We start from the raw sequence: 24,495 nt of genomic DNA on the forward strand, positions 1-24,495 counted from the left end.
TTGGAGTTGTTATATGGATTGAAAGGTGACATGGAAATAATAATTTTTTCCAAATCAACTTTTGGCCCAAATTGGAACCCCAAGGTGACAGTAAATGCAGTGTTTTTAAAGATTTTTAAAGGGTACCATTTAGAACTTTGTTTTGTTAAAAGTGGTTTGAAAATATAAGGTTGTCTCCTGTCACAGCAGAAAATTAGCCAACTTTTAAAACATCCTCAAAGTTTTTAAAAATGGGGGGAGGCAAAGAACCTTTGCTTTTCAAAGCAGCTCGACAGATTAATCATGTACAGTCTTCAACCCTATGCCTTCTTTGGTAGTGAAGTAGGTTAGGCTGAAAGTCAGTCACAGGCCCAGTGCCGCCCAATGAGCTTTGTGGACGAATGGGGTCCAGAACCCGGATATGGGTATTTGGATTATATTCATATGGGTTAATTTTGGGGTATCTCCAACGGCTTTTATCCAAAGGTATTTTTCTAGCTTATTGTTCCTTCGTCCCCCCCCGTGGATGGTGCTGTTTTGGCTACATAAGGATCCACACTTGAAAAAAGAGTTCCCTATAGAGCCAGTTCGTATAATGTTACATGCACATATTTTATAGACTGTATTTCCTCCACTCCAGCCCCGCAAATGAAAGCTCCTAATCGAAATAGGCGGAGCGTGAATGCACGCTTTTGAGAATTTCCCTCTCTTGTGAAACAATTGCTGACGCGCCTTGCCCACAGAGTCTAACATCCGCCTTCTCCTATTGGCTACGCGGCAGCTGCTGCGGAGCTCCCGAGTGGACCCGATAGCTGCCGCTGAACACGTTCCCATGGCTACGCAAGTGCCCGCCCCCTCCCGAGAGCCCGCCGCCAAGCGTGGGCCGGGCTGAGTCGGAGGCGCGGGGGGCCGCCGGATAGGTGGACCGGCGGCGGGGATGGAAGGCGGCGATGCGGAGGCGCCCAGCTCCGCAGCCGCCGCGACAGCGAACATGTTCTCTCTGGCGGGCCTCGGAGCTGCCTTGCGAGCCGTGCCCGAAGCCCCGGATGCCGCCTCGCTGGGCTACCTGCAGCTCCCCTGGCAGCGCGAGCCGCGCGTGTGCAAGATCGTCGGCCGCCGCCGCAGGGCCGCCCGGCTGCACCGCAAGGTGGGGCCTCTGGGCAAGGAGATCCACGGTGAGGGGCTGGGCGCGAAGGGAGGCGAGGGGGTTGCCTCTGTGAGCGCGCGTCGCTGTCGCGATGGGGAGGTCCAGAGCCCTTCCGTGTCGGCCGCCTAGATCCATAGGTCGCTTCAGCAACGGGATCAGAAAACTGGACATCCTGCGGGCCTTGTAATTGCGGGCTAAGCGCCCGATTCTGTGCCTGTTTTGCTGAGGAGAAAATCCTAAAGGGCTGAAGTAGGGCATACTTCCGAATAAACGTGCCTATGACGTTAGGCAAGCTCGTTCAACCTGGTGACCTCCACGTGCCTTAGACTACAGTTCCCGTCATCCTCCGCCTGCACAGCCTCAGCCCCATTTGTTAGACTTTGTTTCCATCATTTCTAGTCAGCAGTGCCCAGTGGCCTGATGGGAGTTGTGGCTTGACACATTTGGAGGTCTACCCTAGGTTGGGGAAGGCTGTCATAGGGGGCTGTAGTAGCAATTCAAGAGTCGACATGGATTGGTCCTTAACTTGGACTCTGTTTGTTAAGGAATAAACCTTACTGCATTTGAATGTGATCTGAGTAAATATACTGAGTAAAAATGGGTTGCAGAGCCACTGTGACATAGTGGTTAGAGTGCTGGACTGGTTGGTACTCACCCAGCCCTTGAACTCACTGGATCACTTTGAGTCAGTCGCTGAGCCTCAAATCTAACCCATCTCACAGGGTTATTGTGAGAATAAGGTGGAGAGGAGGATTATATAAACTGCTTTGGGTTCCCTGCTGGACAGAAAGAAAGTGCAATATAAAAATAATAAATTAGTGTAATTTTCTTTCAGCTGGTTTACTGCCATGTGGGAGACCCAGTCTGAGGTGATGATTGGAGTATTTTGCAGTGAAGGTGTCTAAACTACCATGACTCACCCCCTGCAGGGAAGGATTGGGATACAAGACTGATTTGCAAACACAGACCTGAAATAATTGGAATCCTCCTTTTACCGAAGAGTATATATCAAAAGAGTTTTGGGGAACACTGCTTTGTTAGCTGCTTTGATTAGGAGTAAGAAGGACTGGCTGAAGTACTTGGAGGAATAACTGGATTGTGTTGGGTTGATTTCAGTATGCACTCTTATGGCACAAACCTGTGCATATTTATTCAGAAGCAAGGCGCATGGTGTTCATTGATGCTTACTCCCCAGTAAATATGTATAGACTTGTAGCCCCAATGAAGTAATCCCTTGAATTTTAGTATCTGGAGAATTGGCAGCCAAAAAGGATGGGAATGATGTTCATTTCTTCTGAATACTTGCATGGGGATGAGTTAATTAGGAAAACCTTTTAGAGTCATATTCCTCTTTCCCCACAAACATAGGGGTGCTGACTCTGGGAGAGTTGCTTCACAAACTTGTGGAAGCACAAACAAAATGAGTCTTTAATTTTAAACAAGAATTATTAATAGAACAATGGCAATGAAATGCAATGAAAATTAGTAGGAAGAAAGGAGATCAGCCATGCTGATGTTTGCACTTTTGTATAAAAATAGAATATCACAATGTAGGAGATATCTAGTTAAGTGTCCATGTTATAAAGGAATCACTATCACAATGAATATGATAGCTAGAAGTGTATCACATTTCCCTGAGTGCAGAAAACTATTTTCTGTTCACAAAGGAACAGTATCTCACTGATGATGTATAATCCTGAGAGGAGATGAGAACTGTGCACTGCAAATATATTACCAACCAATGAACCCTGGCTCTACAAAACCATTTTACTTGTTTTTGTGAAGAGTCCAGTAATCAGAGAAATAGTGTTCCTGTTGCCCCATTCATTTTTCAATGGTGAAAACACACACTCTCTCTTTTTCTACAGCACTGAAAAGGTTAAGAGAAGCTGCCAATTCTAATGATTTAGAAACAGGTAAGGTTGCATCTCTCGCACCTTAGTGTAGCCACAATCCCTATGTGTCTTCTGCATAGCTTCTGGCCAGGGTGGGTGAGTTTGAAATCCACTATGTAGAAATATTATTTTCTGCGTGGCAAAGATTGTGTTGTGAATTGTGGACTTTGGCTTCAGAATAGTTATTAGGCATAGTAATGCATGAGGTCAAGCCATAAGCGCAACCTTGTAAGTAATCTCCCTAAAGTTACTAGCCTACAAATGTTTTTACTAGCCTGCTGGGGGCTGGCCGAAGAGCTGCACTTCCAGATCAGGTGGATGGAGAGCTACTTTCTGCCTTTTAATGTATGAAATTCCATGTGTTTGCCTGTGTGCAATTCAGGGTCACCTATGGCAACTGGACAAGTCCTTGTATACAAGGCTGCATTAATGTCTGTATATCTTTATATGTGACAGAGATAGGGAACATGTGGCCATTTAGATGTTCTTGGATTGCTACTCCCAACATCTTTCACCATTGACTGTGCTGGCCTGTGTTGCCAAAAGTTGCTGTCAACCATCTAGACAGCCATGTGTTCCTCACCCCACACAGGGACATGCTGAGGGTGATGCAGCAAAGTGAAACTTTTTCAGACCAGTCAAACATTGTGGGGCAGTGAAAATTTGTATTACAGCTCCACTCTTGATTGAAATCATGAGGACACTGGGCTTAACTTTCACTGGATTGTGCTGTGACATGTATTTGAACACAAGGCACCATATGATTTTTGTTTGCTTTGAAGTAGTGGACTGAATGTTTAGAATGAGAAAACAAAATGTACATAGGTGTGTAGCAGTGGTGATATACTATCTTGATTAAATGAGATTCCAGAATTTAATGAAGAATTTGGAACAGAGGAAATGCAAAGGCGAAGTATATTCGCTACTGGAATTAAAGACCTGATTTTGGAAGTTGCTAAATAGTAATTCTGAGTAACAACTGATGTTGGTTTCCATAAGCATGGATTCTCCCTTTCTATGCCTTGCCTTGCATTCTGATATTTGCAAATACATATCTGATGCTGAATTAATTGCCAATAATTGCTACTGAAAAGTGTGACCGTACTATACTTGGGTCTTCATTGCTAAGTGTTAGTCTTTGGAATGTATGTCAGAATTCATTGCACCTTGAGCTGAAATTCTGACAGGGAATTTTAGAACATCTCAGTCCTATTACAACTGTCCTGTCTTGTCTCCCTTGGTGGCAACAGTGCAGCAGCTTCTAGAAGATGGAGCAGACCCCTGTGCTGCTGATGACAAAGGTCGAACAGCACTGCACTTTGCATCCTGCAATGGAAATGATCATATTGGTGAGTCAGCATAAAACAGGGAAGAACTGTCAGGTTTTGGCCCTGTTACTGAGTGATGGGTTGCTGATCATATTCCTTTTTTCTTAAAAATTTGGCATCCTCAAAAGCCTTTTTGCAAGCATTCTGGATTTCCCTAGGGCAGTGGTGGCAAACCTATGGCACGCAGGCCACAGTGGGCACGCAGAACCCTCTGTCGGCACGTGAGCCAAGTCACCCCAGCATTGCCCCAGAAGCCGAGCATCAGATAACAGCATACATAGGGGCCATGCACATGCTCGGAAAGGAGTAGCGGCGCCAGGCGATGACATCACGAGCTGCGACTCATTAGCAGCAACTCACCTGAGCTTTCGCATGGCCAGTGTGCTGCCAAGGATAAATATATATTTGCTTGGACTGTATTTGCTTGGACTGGCTGTGAGGCATTTTTTCTAAACTAAAACCTCAGTTTTCAGGTTTTATTGTAGTGTTGGCACTTCGTGATATATAAGTGGGTTTTGGGTTGCAGTTTGGACACTTGGTCTCTAAAAGGTCTGCCATCACTGCCCTAGGACAACCCTCTGTGGGAAGTGAGTTTGCATGACACCCTTTCAAAATACAAAAAAGCTGTTAAAGATCAAGAATGAGAGCGACAGCATTAGGCTGTTTCTAGCACTTTTTATGGCACCTTGAGAGTTGCAAGTATATATGCCAGGGAATTCCAGCACCTCTAATTCAGACTTGGAAAATCTGAGGCCTTAAAGATGTTACTGGACTGCACTTCCCATCATCCCTACTCATTGACCATGCTGCATGGCATTGATGGGACTTGGACTCTAGCAACATTTGGAGGGCCACAGGTTCCTCACACCTGCTATAAAGGACTTTTGCAAAGAGATCGGTTTTGAGAAGACATGGGCAGAAGTGGTTTTGAATAACCACTAGCTGGCTCACAGCTATAAGGTGCTCATTTTGTATTGGGAAAGTTTCTGTGCTCATCAAGTTCAAGACAAATTTGAGATGGCTCTGTTTGTATTTTAGTCCAGTTGCTTTTGGACCATGGCGCTGACCCAAACCAGCGAGATGGATTAGGGAACACACCCCTGCATTTGGGTAAGGATGAACCACCTAGAATGCAGTAGCATGACCATACTTTTATTATAGCCTTGACTATAGATTTCCCTGCCTGTTTCTTTCCTTAGAGCTTCTTTCCTTCCTTTGCATCACAGTAGCAATCTTTGTGCTCAGGAGAACTGCATGGGATACTTTGGAATGCCTTGAGTACTGTAAAGGTAATATTACAGCAGGGTATGCGACATGTGACCCTGCAGAGGTTTTGGTCTGTATTTCCCATCAGTCTTAGCCAGCTTAACCAATGGTGAGGGATTGCCAAAACATCTGGATGGCCACAAGATGCCTGCCCTGGAGATAGAGTACACTAGAACACTAGCCTTGCTGTGGCTGCAAGTAGCATTATCCTAGGTGTAGCTCGGTGGCTAAGAGTGAGCAGTGAGTCAAGAGACTGCTGATTTAAGTGTCTCTTTATCTGTGAAACTTGCTAGGTGGCCTTACACCAACCATAAATTTTAATACTCCATCCCCATCAGCAATGTGTGGATCACAGTACTGGCCTACCCTTCAGGACTGTGGCAAGGTTTGATGTGATAATGTATGTGAAGCATATTGAACTTTAAAGTGCTATATAAATGCTTCATGATGATGATTGATCCTTAAGCCCTGGGGCTTGAACCTGCAAGGATGTGATTGAGATACCAGGTACAGACTGGTGCTATAGGCAGAATCCTGAGTTATATGAGCTTTGATCTTTTGGTTGCCCTCATTGTGGGGTTTTGCCTGAAATTTGTGTGTGCAACATTTGCTTGGAAGTTCAACAATTAGAAGATAAGGGCAGAACCATAGCTCAGCTATCTTCCCTGTTGTTTCTGGTCCCTCATGTATGCTCTGGTTTTACGCTTTGCCAGTTGGAACAGAATATATCCCAAACTCTATTTTAAGGAACAATTACCTTGTTCTGTGCAGTCAGAAAAATTACAGAAATGCAGGTGCTTTCAATTATTTATACTGAGAACTGAATACCAAAGATACGAGAAGAAACTCCAGATGACTTGATTGAAGTCTCATTTCAGAAAATAATAATATTTGGTATTTCTGAAGACAAATTTCACTTATTGAAAGCACTGTACACATGTTAACTCTGAAATCCTTATTGCAAGATTTGCAGCAGGGTTTCCCATCTTGTGCTCTGGGCTAATCTACTGCACCAGTACCTTTGTACACTTAGCATGTAGAGAAATGGATGGTCTCTACCCAGGGTCTCTTCCAAGAGCAGATAGGGCAGTCTATCCCTACCATTTTTCTGTTAAAGCACTACTTAGTTGTGTGTCTCATGTTTCCCTCCCCAGCTGCCTGCACAAACCATGTTCCTGTCATCACCACCCTGCTCCGTGGAGGTAATGCTTCCTCTTGGAAAATTAAAAGGCTGCCATTTCCTCTTTTACAGCCTTCTAAAGCCAGACCATTTTAAAAGCATCCCTTTCTATATGCACATCTTGCAGGAGCTCGAGTAGATGCATTGGATCGAGCTGGAAGAACCCCTCTGCATTTGGCCAAGTCAAAGCTGAACATCTTGCAGGAGGGCCTCTCACAGAGCCTGGAAGCAGTGTGTCTCGAAGTGAAGCAGGTGGAAGAATGCTCTTTCTTGGAAGATTGTAGTTGCTTGGCTTTTCTATATTTAGCATTTCTCCCAGTGCACACTGGAAGACAATTTGCACACTCAGAGATTTAGTAACCTGAGAATCAATGGCTTCTAAATCAAAGGTGTCACTGTAAAATTCAGGGTAGGAAAGAGAGCGCGTGTGCAGCTTAGAAGGCTGAAATGCAGGTTGTGGAAACTGGAGTGTGAAACTTTATTTTATTTTATTTATTTAAAACATCTCTCTACCATCCTCTTACCAAGTAGTCTCAGGATGGTTTTACAATAAAATGAAGTAAGGCACAGCATCATGTCTATACAGTAAAACCCCAACTAAAATTGCAATTTTAACCTTAAAATACTGGGAAAATAAAAAGGTTTTAAAGCCAACGCTTTATTCTTTTCGGCACCAGGCACACCTCTTTCCACCAGAGGGCTGAATTCCATTTCAGCAAAGCTATCAGTGGCCACATTCCACTGCTGGGAAGAACCGAAAGCAAGGAAGGGTGGGTACCATAACACCCAGCATACCGTGTTAAAGCTCTTGTGACTGTTAACTGGGGTTTCAGAATGAGAGGGGAAATGGCAGAAAAGCCGGGAGAGCACCAAATAGCTAAGGTAAAGGGTTTGGGAGAAGGGGGTGACTATGCTTGCCTACTACTAGCAACATTATCCCTGAGAGAATGCAGCCCTTGATAAAGAAAAAAATCCCCATCCCTATTTTAGTTTCTACAGGGGAGGAGGTTGGTGGCTTGCATTACAACAGCTCTTACCTTGTTCAGTAGAAAAAATGCAACATGTGGTCCCCACACAAAAGACACATGCTGAGAAATCTGCAGAGGCGTTTTGTTTTTTCCCACCTCAGCTCTGTTCAAAGGCTGCCCCGGGGCACATACCCTCACCTTTGCCACTGCTCCAGGGCATTTTCCCCTTTCTTCAAAGGTTACATCTTGTAATGCTGGTGCACATAATAGTATTTTTAAAAAACCATTTTATAAGGCTTGTGCAATAAAGAATGGCTTGCATTAGGCATACTTAGTAAATGAACTGAAAACCTAAAACTGCCCATGTCATGCTCCCCTTTTCCAAATCCATGGTACAAACACTCCTAGAATGATGTGTACAGTTCTGGTCACTGTACTTAGAATAGGATATTTTAGAGTTGAAAAAAGTACAGAAAAATGATCAGTGGTCTGAAGCAGCTCCTCTAAGAGGAAAAGTTACAACACCTGGGATTGCTTTGCTTACAGAAAAGATGAGTAAGGAGAGGTAAGATAGAGGTGTACAGAATCATGCGTGGTGTGAACAAAGTAAATAGGGAGACATTTTTCTCCCTCCTAATACTAGAAGCAGGAGTCATCCCATGCAGCTGATTGGTGGGTGAGTCTTCTTACAACACACAGTTAAACTGTGGCATAGATGCCACAAAATGCAGTGATAGCCACCTGGTTATATGGTTTTAAGAAGAGATTGAACCAGTTATAGAGGATATGGCTATCAACAGCTACTAGTCCTGATGGCCATAGGCTATCTCTGGTATCAGAGGCAGCACGCCTGTGTACATCAGTTCATGTGGAACATGGGTAGGATGCTGGCTGTGTGTTCAAATCCTGCTTGTGGGTTTCCCTTGCGCAACTGGTTGGCCATTGTGTGAACAGAATGCTGGACCAGATGGACTTTTGGTCTGACCCCGCAGGGCTCTTCTGTTCTTAGTGGTGGCAGTAGCTGAGGTGACTGGCCAGGAAAACAGCAGCATTTTCCCAGTGCTCATCTAGCTAACCTCACTGATGCAGAACATGGTGGCAGACCTTAAAGCAGCAGGAGTGAAGAACCTCCGAATGAGGAACCAGGTCTGGTCCCCCTGATGTCCTACCCGGTTGCTCTGGGGTTCTCCATATGGCATATATACCCTTAACCAGGGCTTCCCCATTCTCAAAAGTCAAAAAGTCTAGGGATTAATGGCAGAATCAACTACAAGCTAAAATGTGTTGGTATTTCTTGACTTTTTGGCCACACTGTTTTACCTTCAGCAGTGCTCCTACTGGAATGCAGCCCTGACAGCTTCTCCAAATGTAGCCTTTTAGTGGCTGAAAGAGATTCTGCATCCCTGCTGTCAGGACAGCCATGGCCCCCATCATGCATGTGACTGAAATGGCAGTGAAAGTGGCCGGGGGCTCTGGCCATCAGCACCTTGTTCTCTGATTCCTCATACAGAGACACCTCAAGGGATTGGTGGAGCTGAGCTTTGAGGGTACCTTCCCAGGCTTGGCCACATGACAGAGCCTGACATTTTGGGACGAGAGAAGGGGGGAAAGCAAAAGCCTTCATTCAGTAAGAATTGACATCAGTGGTGAACTGACTCTTGCTGATTTCAGTGGTACCCACCCTGTGTCCAGCTGCCAGCATGCTGCATTTGGACTTGAAATTCTTAAAACTGGTGGGGGACAGATTGTCTCCGGAGGCCTAGGCAGAGCCCTGGATGACATCAGGAGACAGGTCTCCACCCCCACCTGGCCCAGATCTTTGCCTTCTGACATCATGCAGAGCAGCAGCTTCGAGAAATATTCCTCCAGGAATATTTCCTCTTCAGATGTGCTTCCATTTTACTTAAATTCTTCAAAATATCCAAATATTTGCTTCAGTTTTGGCCCCCTGGTTCAGAGCCTGCACTCTTTCCATTGCTCATGGTCAATATCTTTCCTGTCTCTGTGTTTCAGATCATCCAGATGTTGCGGGAATACCTTGACCGTCTTGGCCGTCACGAACAGCGGGAGCAGCTAGATGATCTTTGCACCAGGCTACAGATGACTAGCACAAAAGAACAAGTGAGTGACTATTGACAATGTTGTGTACTTTTAACCAGTTTGTAGAAATCAGTAAAGTGAAAAGTCTTGTTTATCATTCAACTAGGGATTATGGAATATTTTATTGGTAACATAATAAAATGGATTAAGGATAAATAACTTCAAGACCTATCAGTATTGCTGGAGAAATTCACATTATAAAGGCCACCAAATTTAAATAAATGCTGCCTGCTCCTGCTACATATGGTTATTACAGTTAGAAGCAATGCCATCACAGTTCCACTGTGAAAAGGAAGTTTGATCGTAGCTTTGGCTATCAAGTGGAAGGAAAAGGTATTGTTTGAATATGTTCTTTATCAAATCAGATGCAGGGGAGAGGATGGCAGTACAGCTTTGCAGAGCAGCAGGTCCTTCTAACTTTTCCCAAGTCTCACTTTCAAAGACAGTCCTGACTAATTGGAGATCATACACAGATCTTGGTTATTTGCACTATCCTGGACTGTCTGCAAGAGTCCCAGCCCTTCAGAGAGTCTCATCATCCTTGTATTTAGAGACATGACTTGAAATGGCTCCCAGTCACTCTCCAGACCTGGGAGCCCCAGCTCATCCCAGGGGAACATCCTGAGGCGACTTGTCAGTGAACCCTCAGCTAGGGCTGATGGGAGTTGTAGGTCCACATATCTGGTGACACCTCTCATGTATTAGCACCTCAGGAAGTTCTGTTTCTTCTCCAGATTTTCATTTTGACTTCTATATGCTGTTGTGTTTGTCTGGTAGGTGGATGAAGTTACTGACCTCCTGGCCAGCTTCACCTCACTCAGCTTGCAGAAGCAAAAGATTGAGAAGAGGTAACGGGCTTTCCTACGATCTCTCAGTCAAAAGGAGACAAGTCAAGAGAAGCAGCAGCTGAAGCTCATCTGTAAGACTCTGGAATAGCCGCTGCCCCCAGTCTTAAGCATACCTTTCCTACTGGATACATGTCAAACTGTCCAGAACCAGCAGGCTGCTGTCACTGCCTTGGACTGCTCCCCCAGGATAAGGGATGAAGAAGAGGCTTTGGGGACATTGGGCCTCCCTTCATTGTCATCATTGCTGTTCCAAGCATCAGGACTGCTGTTCCAGTTAACGGGGTCTCCTTCTGCTGGCCTGTTGTAGAGACATGCCCTTCCAGGGACACCCCAAGATCCTGCAAGAGACAGTTCCAACGGACTGCAATCACATTGGGGGAAAGGACATCTGTCAGGCATGTGATGCGCATGGCTTGTCAGCCATTAACTCCCATATTTAAGCACACATTATGGAGCCTTTGCAGAAAGGGGGTGAAACTCTAAGCTGGTTATTTATTTTTAACACGGGGCATATTTTGAGCTGGAAAAGGGCTGAAGGGCCAGCTGTGCCGATAGCTGAGGAATAAAAGAGCACATCCACCTCCCTCTCCCCACCCACCACACCCAGGCCAACCGCAGCAGAATTTGACAAGACTTTTTACAGGAATGCACCTCAGCTGCCCACTCCTGCTTCCTGCAGCACAGGTGCACAAGGACAGAACCCTGCTGCCAGTCACACCGAGGTGGGAGGAGGAAAAGCAAGATAGAGCTTTTTCTCTGCTTTCACAGAGAAAAGTAGCACAAGAGGTTCCTTGGTGTAGGTTCCAGTGGGAATCCCATTGAGGGACTGCAGTGAGCTCTCCCTCCATCTCATATTCCTACTCCATGCCGTTATCGCAGCTTTCCTGCTCTATGCTCAATCTGCTTATGCAATCTGCCTTTTGCTGAAAAAAGAATGGAAGTAATATGGAGCCCACTGGGTGTCATTCAGGGCTGCTTCTGGCACTGCTCTGCTTCCTGCAAAGACATATGCCCAGTTCTGACATAACTTCAATCAACCGCAGACTGAATTAAGATGCAATGATAAATCACAGTTCTGAATCAAGAACAGAAGATGTAAATCTCCCTGTACACAAAATGTGGGGAGGCTCACCCTGTGATAACATCATATCAAACTGGGCTGTAGCCCCTTATCTCAGAGAGGGTAGTCAAACTTCAGGCCTTTGGGCCAAACTGCCCCCTTGGGTTTCCTAGGCAACCCCATTCCCTTTCCCCCAGCTGCCAAACATGGTTTTCATGCTTTTACATGGGCTTTTCCCCATTTTAAAAGATTGTAATGTCTCTCCTAAGGCATTTTGGAGAGGCATTGAAGGGCTTTAAGCTAATACTTACTGGTATTTTGTTCCTGTCTCTTGCCTCTCCCCACTGCCCACTGGAATGCAGCCCTCAAATATTCCTTCAAAATGGAATTCAGCCTTCAGGCTAAAAGAGGTTCAGCATTTCAGACCTGAGATAGCAGTATATTGTCACGAGGGACACGGGAAAGGAGGCTTGATAACTTCTCAATGATGCCATTCTGTTTGGGTTTGGCTGGAACCAAGGTCTGTCTTGTCATTGGTGACATCATCCTGTTTGTGTCACAGAAGTGAGGGAAAGGTTGCATTTGCATTCTGGGACTAGCCTCCCCAGGCAAAAAAAAAAATGGTTTCACAGCCTTGTGCTCACTATGAGTGATCAAGGACTGCTCTTAAGCAGAGTTGGGTGCTTCAAGGATATAGATGCCTCATGGCAACATGTTTTGACTTAACCAGCCCATAATCATTGCATAGGGGAGACTGGTGTCCTCAGCAAATCCTTCTCAGGAGTCAATGCCTTGCTTCCTGTATCATTAAAATTTCAGGACTGGTTTTGGACCTTGAGACAAGTAGGCTGTCATGCCTTTTTTATTATTGTGCTGCTTTTGTAGTGGATGAGAATAACTGGGTTAGTCTTCCCAATGGGCCATCTGCCAGATGGATCTGACTACAACTGCCATCACAGCTGGGCTGTGATGGGAGTTGTAGTCTGACCCATCTGGAGGGCACCTAGCTGGAGAAGGCTGCTTTAGATAAAAGTCCAAAGCTTTGCTCCCACAATCCAAATAGCTTTGATAAGAGATTCCTGAATACTCAGGGGAGGAAAGTTTGGGGCTGACTTGACTGTGACCTTGCTGGAGCTGTCACGGTGAATGCCGAGAACTTTGTTCCAGTATGCAAGGAGGTGGGAGGTTATTTGAACTTTTCAGTTGTAAATGTCAATAAAATGCTCTTTGCTTTCAGGGTTTCCTGTCTGCCATTGGCTTGCCTTTTCCCCCTCCCCCATTGTCTTGCCTTTTTGCCTGGGGCTTGAAGGTGGATTCAGTAGATTCTTCACTTGAACAAGCAGCATTGAAATGAAAAATGACAGCATCTTGTTGCCTTGAGCACAAAGGCCAAGGCAGCCTCTAGACCTGATGTAATTTGCTGCGCTGTCTTGTATTTGCAGCTCAGATCTTGTTGTTATTGCAAACTCCTGTCTGTTAATGGACTTGTTGCAGACTCTATAAACGGTTAATGTCTCTTTGCTATCCCCTACTAGTTCGTTGGCAGCTGCTTACGTGCTCCATACCTGGGAAACAGCAAGGCTGTCCAACTGAATCAGATTTTTGTATTGAGCTCTTTTAGTGTGCAGCAGGCGAAAACATTGATCATCACTGTTTGAGAAAATAGTGGAATTGCGGGGAGGGAAGCAGAATTGTCTGCAGACTAAAACAAGTGGCTGGATTGGAAGAAGTGGGAAAGGGCAACATGTAAAGCAGAGGTAGACAGCTTCCAGCTCTTCAGATATTTTGGTCTACAGCTCTTACGATCCCTCACCATTGGCTATGCTGTCTGATGGGAGTTGTAGGCCCAAGCATCTGGTGGACCACAAGTTGCCCATCCCTGATGCAAAGAGCCATTTGGATAGTCTAAAGAGAGAGGCATAAGAAGTCTCATACTCTTGGCTTTGATAAAGTCTTCCATGCCACATTTTAAATATAATGAAACTTCTTACATGCCTTGGAAGCTTGGATAGGTGGTTTAAATACAGTGAAGAATTTCTTTTTAATATAGGAAGATGGTTAAGAGTTTGGTAAGTGCTCTGGTTCAACATGAAGATTGAAATTCTTGAAGGAAAGTGGAAGAATGGCTAGACGTGGTAGGAAGAATTGGCCAGTGCAGTCAAGAGTTTGCCCAAGTACAATAGCAAGCGCGCACTTGGTGATATCACTCTTTCAAGACCAACTGATTCCTTAGGGTTTCTCCCAGAAGCTTCTCCTTCTAACTTGGCACCAAACTCCAACCTTCTAGGTCCACCACAGAGTAATGGCACCAGTCCTACTGGTGGTTAAATTTAGGTTATTGTGACTGACCGAGCACATTCAAAGAGCGTCTGCCCTGCTGGTCTCTCAGCCCACATGAAACATTCCTGTTTAGGACTGCCAGCACTTGAGAAGACAAAAGATGAAGTTGTTTGACATGATCCACCTGGAAATTCTGAGCAACCCCTTTAAGAAGGAATGGAAGCTGCACAAAATATGGAATCTGCCTGGCTCATGGGGTCCGGCACATGGGGGAAGTATAGAAATACCAAATGGAGGCGAGCCATTGGAGAGGGATGTCTCCTGCTTTTTGCTTGCCTCCTATCTGCTACACTAGTTCTTCGACAGGCATAAGTTTTAGTTCTGGGGATGTATAGGGGAAACGAGGCCTAGGAATCACTGGATCCTATAGGCAGTCCGTGATAAGTTTCCAAACTGAGATCCATGCACCAAAGCTGTATTTGCAGCAGCAAAACTGCCTGGGCCGACCTTCCACCTACAGAAGAGGAGATCCAGGGCATCCAAAGGGCCTCTGGACCACCCTCCCATGTATTACAGGATTACAGCCTGGGACATGTTTTAAAGGAATCCTTACTGATAAAAATATTAGGGAAAGTGTAGAGCCAGTGGCTAATGCCTGGTCACCAGGAACCAATTCATTCAGACTTCTGGTGAGATGATAAACTTAAGTGTTTAGATGTCAACATTCAATTCCTTGGTATACAAAGAATTCAGTTCTTGATCCCCCCCCCCCCCCGCCCCACTAGATTAATGCTAGACCAAGAAATAAAGTGTTTTTGGAAATCTGGAGAAGTTAGTTCCAAGTGCAGAGAAGTATGTTTTGTTCAGGCCAATGCCTTTTGAAGGAAATTCTCATCAAAGCATACACAATGGAGCTGCTTCAGGAGAATTTAATTCAAAGCACGCTGGACTCAAGCAAAATATATTGATCTAATTCTGCAGATTTCCTGCCATCTTTTCCTGCATGTGATGCCTTCCTGCCTTTGCTTTTCTCTAGAAAATCTGGTTAACAATGCATTTCCTGTGGAAGACATGGAGAGCAGCGGGCTAGAGTAAACTGTCAGCAAGATCCGTTGCCAGGGCCATGATTCAATCCAGCCTTCTTGAAGAGTGCTATTTCAAGCGTTCCCAGCCTTTTAGGGCTGCTGGGCCTATTTTGAATGTTGAGAATATGCTGTGGGGTCTCTAACAGGATGTCTGCCATGGGTGGAGGGATGATTTGCCTTTTTATAGCATGGCTGCTGTGGTGGGTGTGACAACTCACAAAATGATCATTTCCCAGAAGGCAAATAGATGAGCCTAAAGAAACATGCCCAAGAACCTAAGTACAAGGCAGAGGTAGACACCCACTCAAACATATGGGTGACTCGGCAAGTAACGGAAAAGAAAGTCCAAGGCCATTGATACACCACATCTCTCCTTGCTGTTTTGCCAGGGAGAAGAAGAGAGGACCTAAACCTGCTCCAGATATTCTGATTGCCTCCCTTGAGGCCATTGATGATGCAGTAATTCTACTGTTAGATCTCAGGCCTGATGCAGGGGGTGGAGGCATTAATGAAGTTAGGATAACACTGCTAATTAGAGAATCCGCATTTGCAGAGCATCAAGCTTTCATGAACAGTTTGTGTATTTCAGACCTTCGGATACCTATGGTCACACAAGCCCAAACAAAGAGCACTAATTCCTCAGCTGCTGAAATGTTGAAAGCAACAGTCTTTCCAAGAATAAAAATATACCTTTGTCCTTCTTCCTGTGATCTCATTCCTCAGTCACCTGTTTTCTGCCTCCTGACCTTAGGTGTTAGGGCAGGGTTAGGGTTAGCTTCTGACCTTTTAGTTTAGCTGTCTTCTAGCTTCTGATCTTTTCTCTCCACAGTCTCATTGCTATGTATGCAAAGCATTGAAATTGTTCTCCAAAGCAGGGGGACAAAAGCTGCTGCTTTGCAATAGACTGGCATGGCTTTGTCGCTCCTAATTGTTCACAAATAACAGTTACACTACTCCCTACCCCAAATTAAAAAATGATGAAAAAGAATGCTCAGGGGAAATCCTGGAGTAATTTTTTGTGTGAAGGGATTTGCAAGGCTGGTGCTGGCTTTGGTCACAGAGTCTTGGACTGAGCCTGTCCTTGGAAGCAGCCTGTTCCTTATTTCTTAGCATATGCCTGCCCACCAAAGCCATTATTTCACTTGGCAGATCTTAGAATTTTCCTAAAAAGAAAAGAGCAAACCAGCACAGTCAATCCTGCAAAGCTTTAAGTCTTCCCATTCTTGCAGGATTACAAAGCACTGGGTTTGCTCTCTTTACCATCATCTAAGATTTTCTAAAACCAGTTTTTCATGTGCCACAGTAAGCAAGCACCGGATGGGAAAACAGCCCAGAGTCAGTGGAGGAGAGTCATTTGATGAACATGTGGATAAATGAAAGCTGACACATCAGACCGCTTTTTAAGCCTCCTACAATGAGTCTCGTATGGTTGACTAAATATTAAACTAGAGAGATGTAAATCCATTACAGTTTGAAAAGTCCTGATATATATGGATACTCTATTACTCTGTCTATAGAATGAGGAATAGGATAAATGAAATTATAGAATGTACTGCTTTTCAAACCTGTGATAATTTTAATTACTATTGGAGAAGATTGCAAAAGCTGCTGAAAAAGCAATATGGTTGTTAAAAACACTCTTTCCTTTCCTTTGGAAGAGCACAATATTCCAAGCATGCAGAGAGTTCTTTTTAAAACTTTATTGCAACAAAGGGAATGAAAAATGGTTTCCTTCCCATTTTCCAGCTCACCTGAGCACATGTTCACATCCCATCACATCACAACTGAAACTCAACCCAGACAAGATGGAGGTCCTGTTGGTTGGCGGATCGGGTTTCGGAGAGGGTGGATTTGACCTGGTCCTGAATGGTGCAACACTCCCTCTTAGGGATAAGGTCCGCAGCTTAGGAGTACTCCTCGACCCGGAGCTTTCTTTGGAAGCTCAGGTGACAGCGGTAGCGAGGAACGCCTTCCTTCAGCTTCGGCTGATTAATCAGCTGCGCCCCTACCTGGAGTACGACTGCCTGGCGACAGTGACACACGCGCTGGTGACTTCCCGCCTAGACTTCTGTAACGTGCTTTACGTGGGGCTTCCCCTGAAGACAGTCCGAACACTTCAATTGGTGCAAAATAGAGCTGCCAGGTTGCTGACGGGGACGGGGCGTTATGCTCACATGACTCCAGTCCTCCGTCAGCTTCACTGGCTTCCCATTGAAGCCCGGGCCCAATTCAAGGTGTTGATTATGACCTACAAAGCCCTAAACAGCTTGGGTCCTGGCTACCTGAACGAGCGCTTACGTCCCTATATGCCCGACCGCCCTTTGAGATCTGCGGGAGAGTCCCTTCTCCGGGAACCCTCCATGAAAGAAATTAGGAGAGTAAGTACCCGGAGGAGGGCTTTCTCTGCGGTGGCGCCCAACCTATGGAATTCACTCCCCAAAGAGGTCCGCCTGGCACCGTCGTTACTGGTTTTTCGGCGCCAGGTAAAGACCTTTTTATTTAAACATCATTTCAATTGTTAAAACATATGATCTGGCCTGGGCAACTTCTTCTTCCTTCTCTTTCTCATCCTATATTTTTATTTTATACTGATAATTTTAATTTTGTATTTGTAAATCAATGTATTTTTTGTATTGTTATATTTAATGGTAATTTATTATGTACTATTGTATTTCAATGTATTTTATCATGTTGTAAGCCGCCCCGAGGTTTCGGCAAGGGGCGGCATAGAAATGTTATAATAATAATAATAATAATAATAATAATAATAATAATAATAATAATAATAATAATTTTATACCCTGCTCCCGGCTGCTTCTCCCTTCTCCTTTCCCCTCATTGGCTGGGGTATGAGGAGTTTACTATCATTCCGCCCACCTACTCTGCGCTGCTCCAATATCGGCCCTTCTTCCCATTCCAGCCCTGCCCCTGGTGGGCTATAATAGGCTCATTTTGTTCTGCCAAGCTTGTCAATAACAATCAGGAAGTCATTGAGTCAGTATTTGTGGCCACCCTGCCTACCTGCCTGTTTTCTTACACCTTGTGCTATCTGATCTTAGCCCCTCCTCTCCTTTGGGCTAAGTAATTTTCTTTGTTACCTTTTAAATCTTTCTACTCCCTTGTTTCAAATCATCCTTCCACACCTCTCACCATTAACCAGGAGTCCTCAAACTTTTCCAACAGAGGGCCAGTTGAAAGGTGCCCCTGGTTGGCATGGGCCACCAAGGTGGTGCCAGTGGGGGGGGAGGCGGGGAGGCGCACAGGGCGAGGCAGCCGCTTGCTTGAGTGCAGATCATTTTCTCCGAGTGAGTCCAAAATGATCTCCCCCCTGAGCAAGCCGCTGCCTGGCGCGTACACGGCAAGGCACGGCTTACTTGCGAGGAGATCATTTCTCCAACCAAATCCAAACCAGTCTCCGTGCGAGCAAGCTGCGTGTCCGCATGCAGCAAGTGCAAAACCTCTGGGGCGGGCTGGTTAAGTGGGCATGGTGGGCTGGATTCGGCCCGCAGGCCGTAGTTTGAGGACCCCTGCCATTAACTGTAGGAAATGAGGCTGGACAAAGAGTAAAGGTGCATTTGCTACAAGGAATAATTGCTGCCAATCATTCACACGCCTGGTGTTCAGATGAATTGGTAAGATGCAGGAAAGCAAGGGTATTAAACAACTTCATGAAATGTTTTGTACCTGTGAGAATGGGTTCAATTTATTGCTTATTTTCTACTAGTACAGCACCTTGCCAACGTGCCTTTTGTTTTAGTCAAGTGATAGGTAGGTCCCGCCTCATCAGTGGTTGGACGGGGTACAAAAGTTTTAAATAGATAGATAAGTCAGTGCTAACTCATTGATCCCTTAACAAGCTTAAAAGCCCATCAGTGTAGGCCAGTCTACACATTACTCCAGCCTTCCCCAACCCAGGGGCCTACAGATGTTTTAGACTTCAATTCTTAGCAGCCCTAACTAGCATGGCCAACCAAACAATCTTGCAGGCATCCAGTTCAGAAAGGCCACATTTCATTGTAGGAAGTGGTACAGTCCTGAAGTGGTAGAAAGAGCAGTATTGTTTCAGATTGTCTGCTAATAGCCAACTAATGCCTCAGGGAAAAAGATTATTTACCTTGTCCCATGGTCCCTATTTAGTTAGCTCCCTGGCTGCTATTTGTAGAAGTTTTAAAGAGTTGGAGATGCCTAACTGCAATGCCTATCCTGTTTTCCTCTTTAAGCATGGCTTTCTCTAGGCTGGCTCTGATGTTATTTGAGATGTATGTATGCATGCATGTATTATATTTTTATGAAAGTCTCTGGCGGCTTACAGTAAAAACCATAAACGACCAACATAAAACCATAAAGCAAGAATTAGAACAATCAAATCAAATGTGCAACAATAAAATCCAGTAAAATATACAAGACAGGAGAAAGTAATAAGCAAACAGCAATAAATAACAGGATAAAAGCAGAATAACTACTAAAAATAAGTGTTGAAGAAAAATTTATTGCCCTGGTGATGAAAACTAAGTAGTGAAGGCACCAATCAACCTTCCTTGGGGAGAAAGTTCCCCAAGTGGGGTACAATGATGGAAAAGGCCCTTCTCCTTGCCATCCCCCCCCCCCCCCAGTTTATTAGCAGGTGGCTTACAGAGAAGGGCTTCTGTTGAAGATCTTATTGGTCTGGTAGTGATATATGGAGATATGCATTCCTTCAGATATCTAATATTTAACGGTTGTATTACTGGTCATCATCTTGATAGACATTTCTGATGATGCATGTTCTATAAATATCTTAAACTAATAAATAGGTTGGGGCCACCAATGACTTTTCCCCAAGTCACTGATGACCTTCATGCCTGAGTAGCTATTTGGCTCAATGTCTCCCATATCAAAAAGCTGCACTGCATGTGGAATGCCTATTCTAAAGTTAATAATTCAAATGGCTGAAAAAATGTTAACTCATTTCATCATCCAGTATAGTCCAAGTGTTCTTATCTAAAGCTAGTAAGATATAATGGTTGAATCCAGGACACTTCTGAGTCCTCATTGAACATCCTACTTGGCCGGATTGCTGGGGGGCTCAACCAAATCTTCCTCAAAGGGTTGTTGCAGGGATTGCATATGTGGAGGGAGTTTTCTAAGCTTTTCTGAACTCTTTGGAGGAAGGGCAGGATTAGAATTTAACACGTAAGTTTCACATTCCATTAAATATTGAAGCAGCCTTCCCCAGCCTGCTGCCCTCCAGATACTTTGTCAAGATGGATGGGAGTTATGGGAGCTGTAAATCCATCTTGCCCGGAAGGGGACAGGCTGTGTTACAGGATTTTACAAGTCTGGCTGTAAACTTCACAACATCACAAAGAATTTGGATTACAGCCCAAGTGAATCTACAATTAAGCAAAAAAGAAATTTGTTGTGTCTATCTAGTCCTTCTGGCTCAAGTCAGTTTGGTAGCTGTTATAAACAGTGCATTTCCCAAAGACCTCTCTGTTCTCATTTGAGCAGACTGTGGATCAGGCTGCTGAATGGGTCAGCTTGACCCAGAGTCCTGCTATCCTCTGTTAGAAAGATAATTAACCAGTAGAAAGGTACAGATAAAACCTTTTTTCTGTCGAAGTAGGGAATCTTTCAGACCATGTGAACGGCAGGGCCGTACAGAGAGCACAACGGGCCTTCACCACAGGTCAGCCACACTTGCTGAAATTCCCTGTTCTATTAAAGGCAGAAGACCTCTGTCCTCTTTGCATCTGGTCACTCTACACTTCACCGGAAAGCTTCTGAAAGGAACATATGCATCTTTTCATTCTCTGTCAGCACTCCTCTGTATCACCAAAGGAAAATCCCTCTATCAATATCTGGGGCTTCCATTCTGTAATCCACAAATGTTGACCCTCTTTAAGCCCAAGGGCCAGATTCCATTTTGGGGACTGCATCCAAAGGCAAAAAGGGACCAAAAATACCAGCCCACTTTAGCTTAAAGCTCTTTCTGCCAGCAAGGGAATGCTTTAGGAGAGGCACTGCAATCTTTTAGAACGGGGAGAACCTGGGAAGTCTCCCCGCTATCTATTGGTGGTTGGGAAAAGGGGGCGAAGCCAGGAGAAAGGTGCCCCAGAAAACCAGAGCTGAGCCCTAGGGCTGAGCTTCTGAAGTCCGGCTACACCTCGATATTTTCTTGTAGCTACTACAGAAGCCTCTGCACAGATGAGTGAGGTCCGCAGGGGAACCTCATTTTGCAGCACACACACAACCCCAAGGAAGGAAGACCTCAAAACAGTCCAGTGAGGATAAAGGGAGCACAGAAGGCTGATCAACTGACTGGGGAAAGAGCATTCCATGCTGCAGCATCCCCTTGTTCCTTCAACATTGAAATGAGCGAAATAACACAAAATAATCCCTAAATAACAGGATCCATTATGACTACTGTGAGAGAAAAATCATAATTGTCACTTTTCTAGTTACTCATGCTTAGCGAAAAAGCTGGCACATGAAAATAGATGTTGTAGGAACATGCAGAATCAGAGAACTGAATTAGATACTAACAAAACAACTACAGTTAGACATTGTAATACTACATAAGAAGTAACAACAAAGATTCAGATGGGCTAAGAATGAGGTTTCAGGCACAAGAGCAAATTAGAGATAAAAGTGTGAATACAGGGAAGACATGGCAAGATGAATGACAACTAACCAAGATAGTGGGAGCCCATGAGAAAGTATCTCTAGAGTAAATATTGCTGGTTTGCTTTTCAAATCTGTTTGGCCTGTTTCCTGCCGGATCTCACACTACCTTACACTACATTTCAAACAGCATATGCAGAGAAATGAGCTAAAATACAGATAAGTAAAACTTCTTGTGTTACCCTAACCAAAGTGTTGGGATGTTAGCCAACAGTTGCCCACAGAGCACATGCAGTTAATCAGAGCAGCCAAGAGCTGAGGTGTCCAATTAGTTGGGAGAGAGCTGCAGAATTCTGCAGAAGCAGAAGCAAATACTGGAGTCCTTATTTTGTAGTTTCCTATAAGGGCAACTGAGTGAGTCTGTTGTGACAAAACTGACCTGGTGCTTGTCACTCCATAAGGAAACTTTTAACAGTCCAGGAACATGAGTATTCTTTCACCTCTAGTACAATTTCTCTTCAAAATAATAACAATTATTATATATTCCCAGCTACAGGAGACTGTGGACTGCAGCTCTTTCCCCTTTCATCCTTGTGCTCCAGCAACTTCCCCCCTTTTCTCTTCTGCATGAACAGCCAAAGGTGTCAGAAAATCTGAAGTGCCCAGAAATGTGTTGCCGAGACCCAAGAAATGATGTCAGGACACCGCCATGCTTCGCCTTGGAGCAGCCTTCTAGAGCCGGGTGCTCTCTCAGCTTCGTGCTCCTGGCTTCCTTGGAGCACTGTTGCCCACACTGATGAGCAGACCGTACTCGTTTATGAGAGGGCTGCTGACCTTCTTTCAGCCTGAGGGCCCAACTCCATCTTGGAGAAGCTCTTGGGAGTCACAATGCAGTGTTGGGCAGGGCAAAAATGCCAGCCTGTTTTAGCTTAAAACTGTTCCTGCCAGAAATAAGGACTTAGGGGAAGCACCTCAACCTTTTAGCCTGGGGAACAAACCTCACAAAAAAACTAGAAATGTAAAATCACGTGGTGCTTGGGAAGTAGGAAGTGGGGCCAGGGGACATGGTCACGGCCATCCATGGAGCCTCTGAATGGGGGGAATCTGGCCCCGGGGGGATGGATTTTGCCTGGAGGTTTGAGATCCTGTCCTTCCTAGTTTTCCTTGCCAGCAGGTAGCGTCTCATGCAAGTTGCCCCTGCTGAACATCCTTCTGTTGAACACTTATTCAGGGTGTGGGGGGAGACTGACCTTTTTGCATCAGGCCATGCATGGACTGTGACATGCAATTTAAGCCTCTCTCTCACTCCAGCCCCCTCCTAATACTATTGCTGGCCTTGTGGTTGCTTTTTATTGTATTTATCACATTTTCCTGTTTTATTGTGATGTTATTAGTCTTAATATATGACAGGCTTTATGTGTTTTATTGCTGTACACCACCTTGGGCATGGGGGGCTTCTGTACAGAAAGGGAGCCAAGAAATATTTTAAATAGATAAATAATACTTCTTCCCTTCTTATGTAAGTAGGCTTTAAAGCAATATCAACAACCAAAACTTAAAGCCACTTTTAAGAGCATAGGGATCCTGAGGTACCCTTTCTTTTGGACTCCCCTGCGACGTATCAGTTTCTTCTCTTTTTATTCTATGCACAGGTTGTTCCCTTGAACATAAGAGTTGAAATTATACATTCCAGCCCATGGTCTCAATGAATTATTCACCAGGCTTTCGCATTTTGTTTCCCCCTTCACTTCTGTTTGCTTGCTGCTTCTGTTTGACATTCATCTCTTTGTCTACACCCTTTTTTGCTTCCAACAGTAATAATTTGATTAACCACAACCCTTGATGCTAATAGCATGCCTATATATGCATACATACTGCCCTGTTAATTTTTAAGGGTTAGTAAGAGACTGGATCTTCTGCTCCAGGGGAGCACAGAAGAGGAAAAGCTGGGCACATAATCACAAAGTGTGTAATCCCAAATCCCAGTCCAAGGGCAGGTTGTCTTTAGATTGCCATTGTCATTTTGTATAGCAGCCTTTCTCAGGAAATTTGATGCCAGCTCTGCTTTTCTTTCTGATATTTTTTGCAGACGTAATTAGCTCTATAGTGTGTCATCTGCACATACACCCAGCACAGAGCATGAATCTCTTGGTCCTTCCGCAAGGGAATTGCATCCAGAATTCATTAACTTTGTTTTTAAAAACCTGTGCCTTTTTAAACACAGTTTCAAGAATGGCTCCAGATTGGTTACGGGTTGCTCACCTCAAATGAAATGCAGCCCTGAGCTTTGTGGCAAAATCCAAAGCATATTTCAGTGGCCATCCAACCGATCCATCGTTTGTGTGACTTGGTCAATTTCAATCTCACAATATGCTAAAAATGAACCTGGACGCAAGATGGATGGAATAATCGATGAGTGTTTTGCCATGTTGCCAGTTGAGCTTTGAATTGATGGGTGAACCAGCTCTGACTTAAGCAAATGGGCAAACTGAGAATGTGAATTGAGCAGATCTGTACAAAGTGTTGAAGCAGTAGTGCTCTTGATTGACACAACTGACATTTAAAGGCTGTATCCAACAGACACATTGAATGAATAGGACTTAAGTCAATCACGTCTAACTTAAGCTTCATTCATTTCCATGAGGCTGCCTGAAGTAGGACAAGCTTTGGACAGAACTGATTATGTATGTATCTTTAACTAGCGATATTTAGCAGAAATCAATTAAAACAAGACCTGCAATGAAATGTTGCATTGT

General features: G+C 44.6%; 1 protein-coding gene across 2 annotated transcripts; it reads left to right on the top strand.

Moving 5' to 3' along the window:
- The first annotated feature begins 907 nt into the window (after positions 1–907).
- On the top strand, positions 908–13,012 carry ANKRD54 (ankyrin repeat domain 54). 2 transcript variants are annotated; one of them, XM_044441012.1, is made up of 8 exons: positions 908–1,154; positions 2,995–3,042; positions 4,272–4,370; positions 5,388–5,459; positions 6,770–6,817; positions 6,923–7,047; positions 9,777–9,884; positions 10,641–13,012. In XM_044441012.1, exons 1-8 carry the CDS (start codon positions 917–919, stop codon positions 10,713–10,715), a joined length of 813 nt encoding a protein of 270 aa, XP_044296947.1. In that variant the 5' UTR covers positions 908–916; the 3' UTR covers positions 10,716–13,012. The 2 variants fall into 2 exon arrangements, with proteins under 2 accessions (XP_044296947.1, XP_044296948.1); XM_044441013.1 differs by lacking the exon at positions 908–1,154 and adding an exon at positions 1,181–2,023.
- Positions 13,013–24,495: the final 11,483 nt, after the last annotated feature.

Source organism: Varanus komodoensis, unplaced genomic scaffold, assembly GCF_004798865.1.
Source record: "Varanus komodoensis strain SLA01 unplaced genomic scaffold, ASM479886v1 scaffold39, whole genome shotgun sequence".
In the NCBI taxonomy this organism is placed as follows: domain Eukaryota; kingdom Metazoa; phylum Chordata; class Lepidosauria; order Squamata; family Varanidae; genus Varanus; species Varanus komodoensis.

Coding starts and splice junctions, on each gene's coding strand:
- ANKRD54 (XM_044441012.1), top strand. CDS start 917: ATGGAAGGCGGCGATGCGGAGGCGCCCAGCTCCGCAGCCGCCGCGACA. Junction 5,460..6,769: donor GAACACACCCCTGCATTTGG/GTAAGGATGAAC, acceptor TTCCCTCCCCAG/CTGCCTGCACAAACCATGTT. Junction 7,048..9,776: donor TGTGTCTCGAAGTGAAGCAG/GTGGAAGAATGC, acceptor TCTGTGTTTCAG/ATCATCCAGATGTTGCGGGA.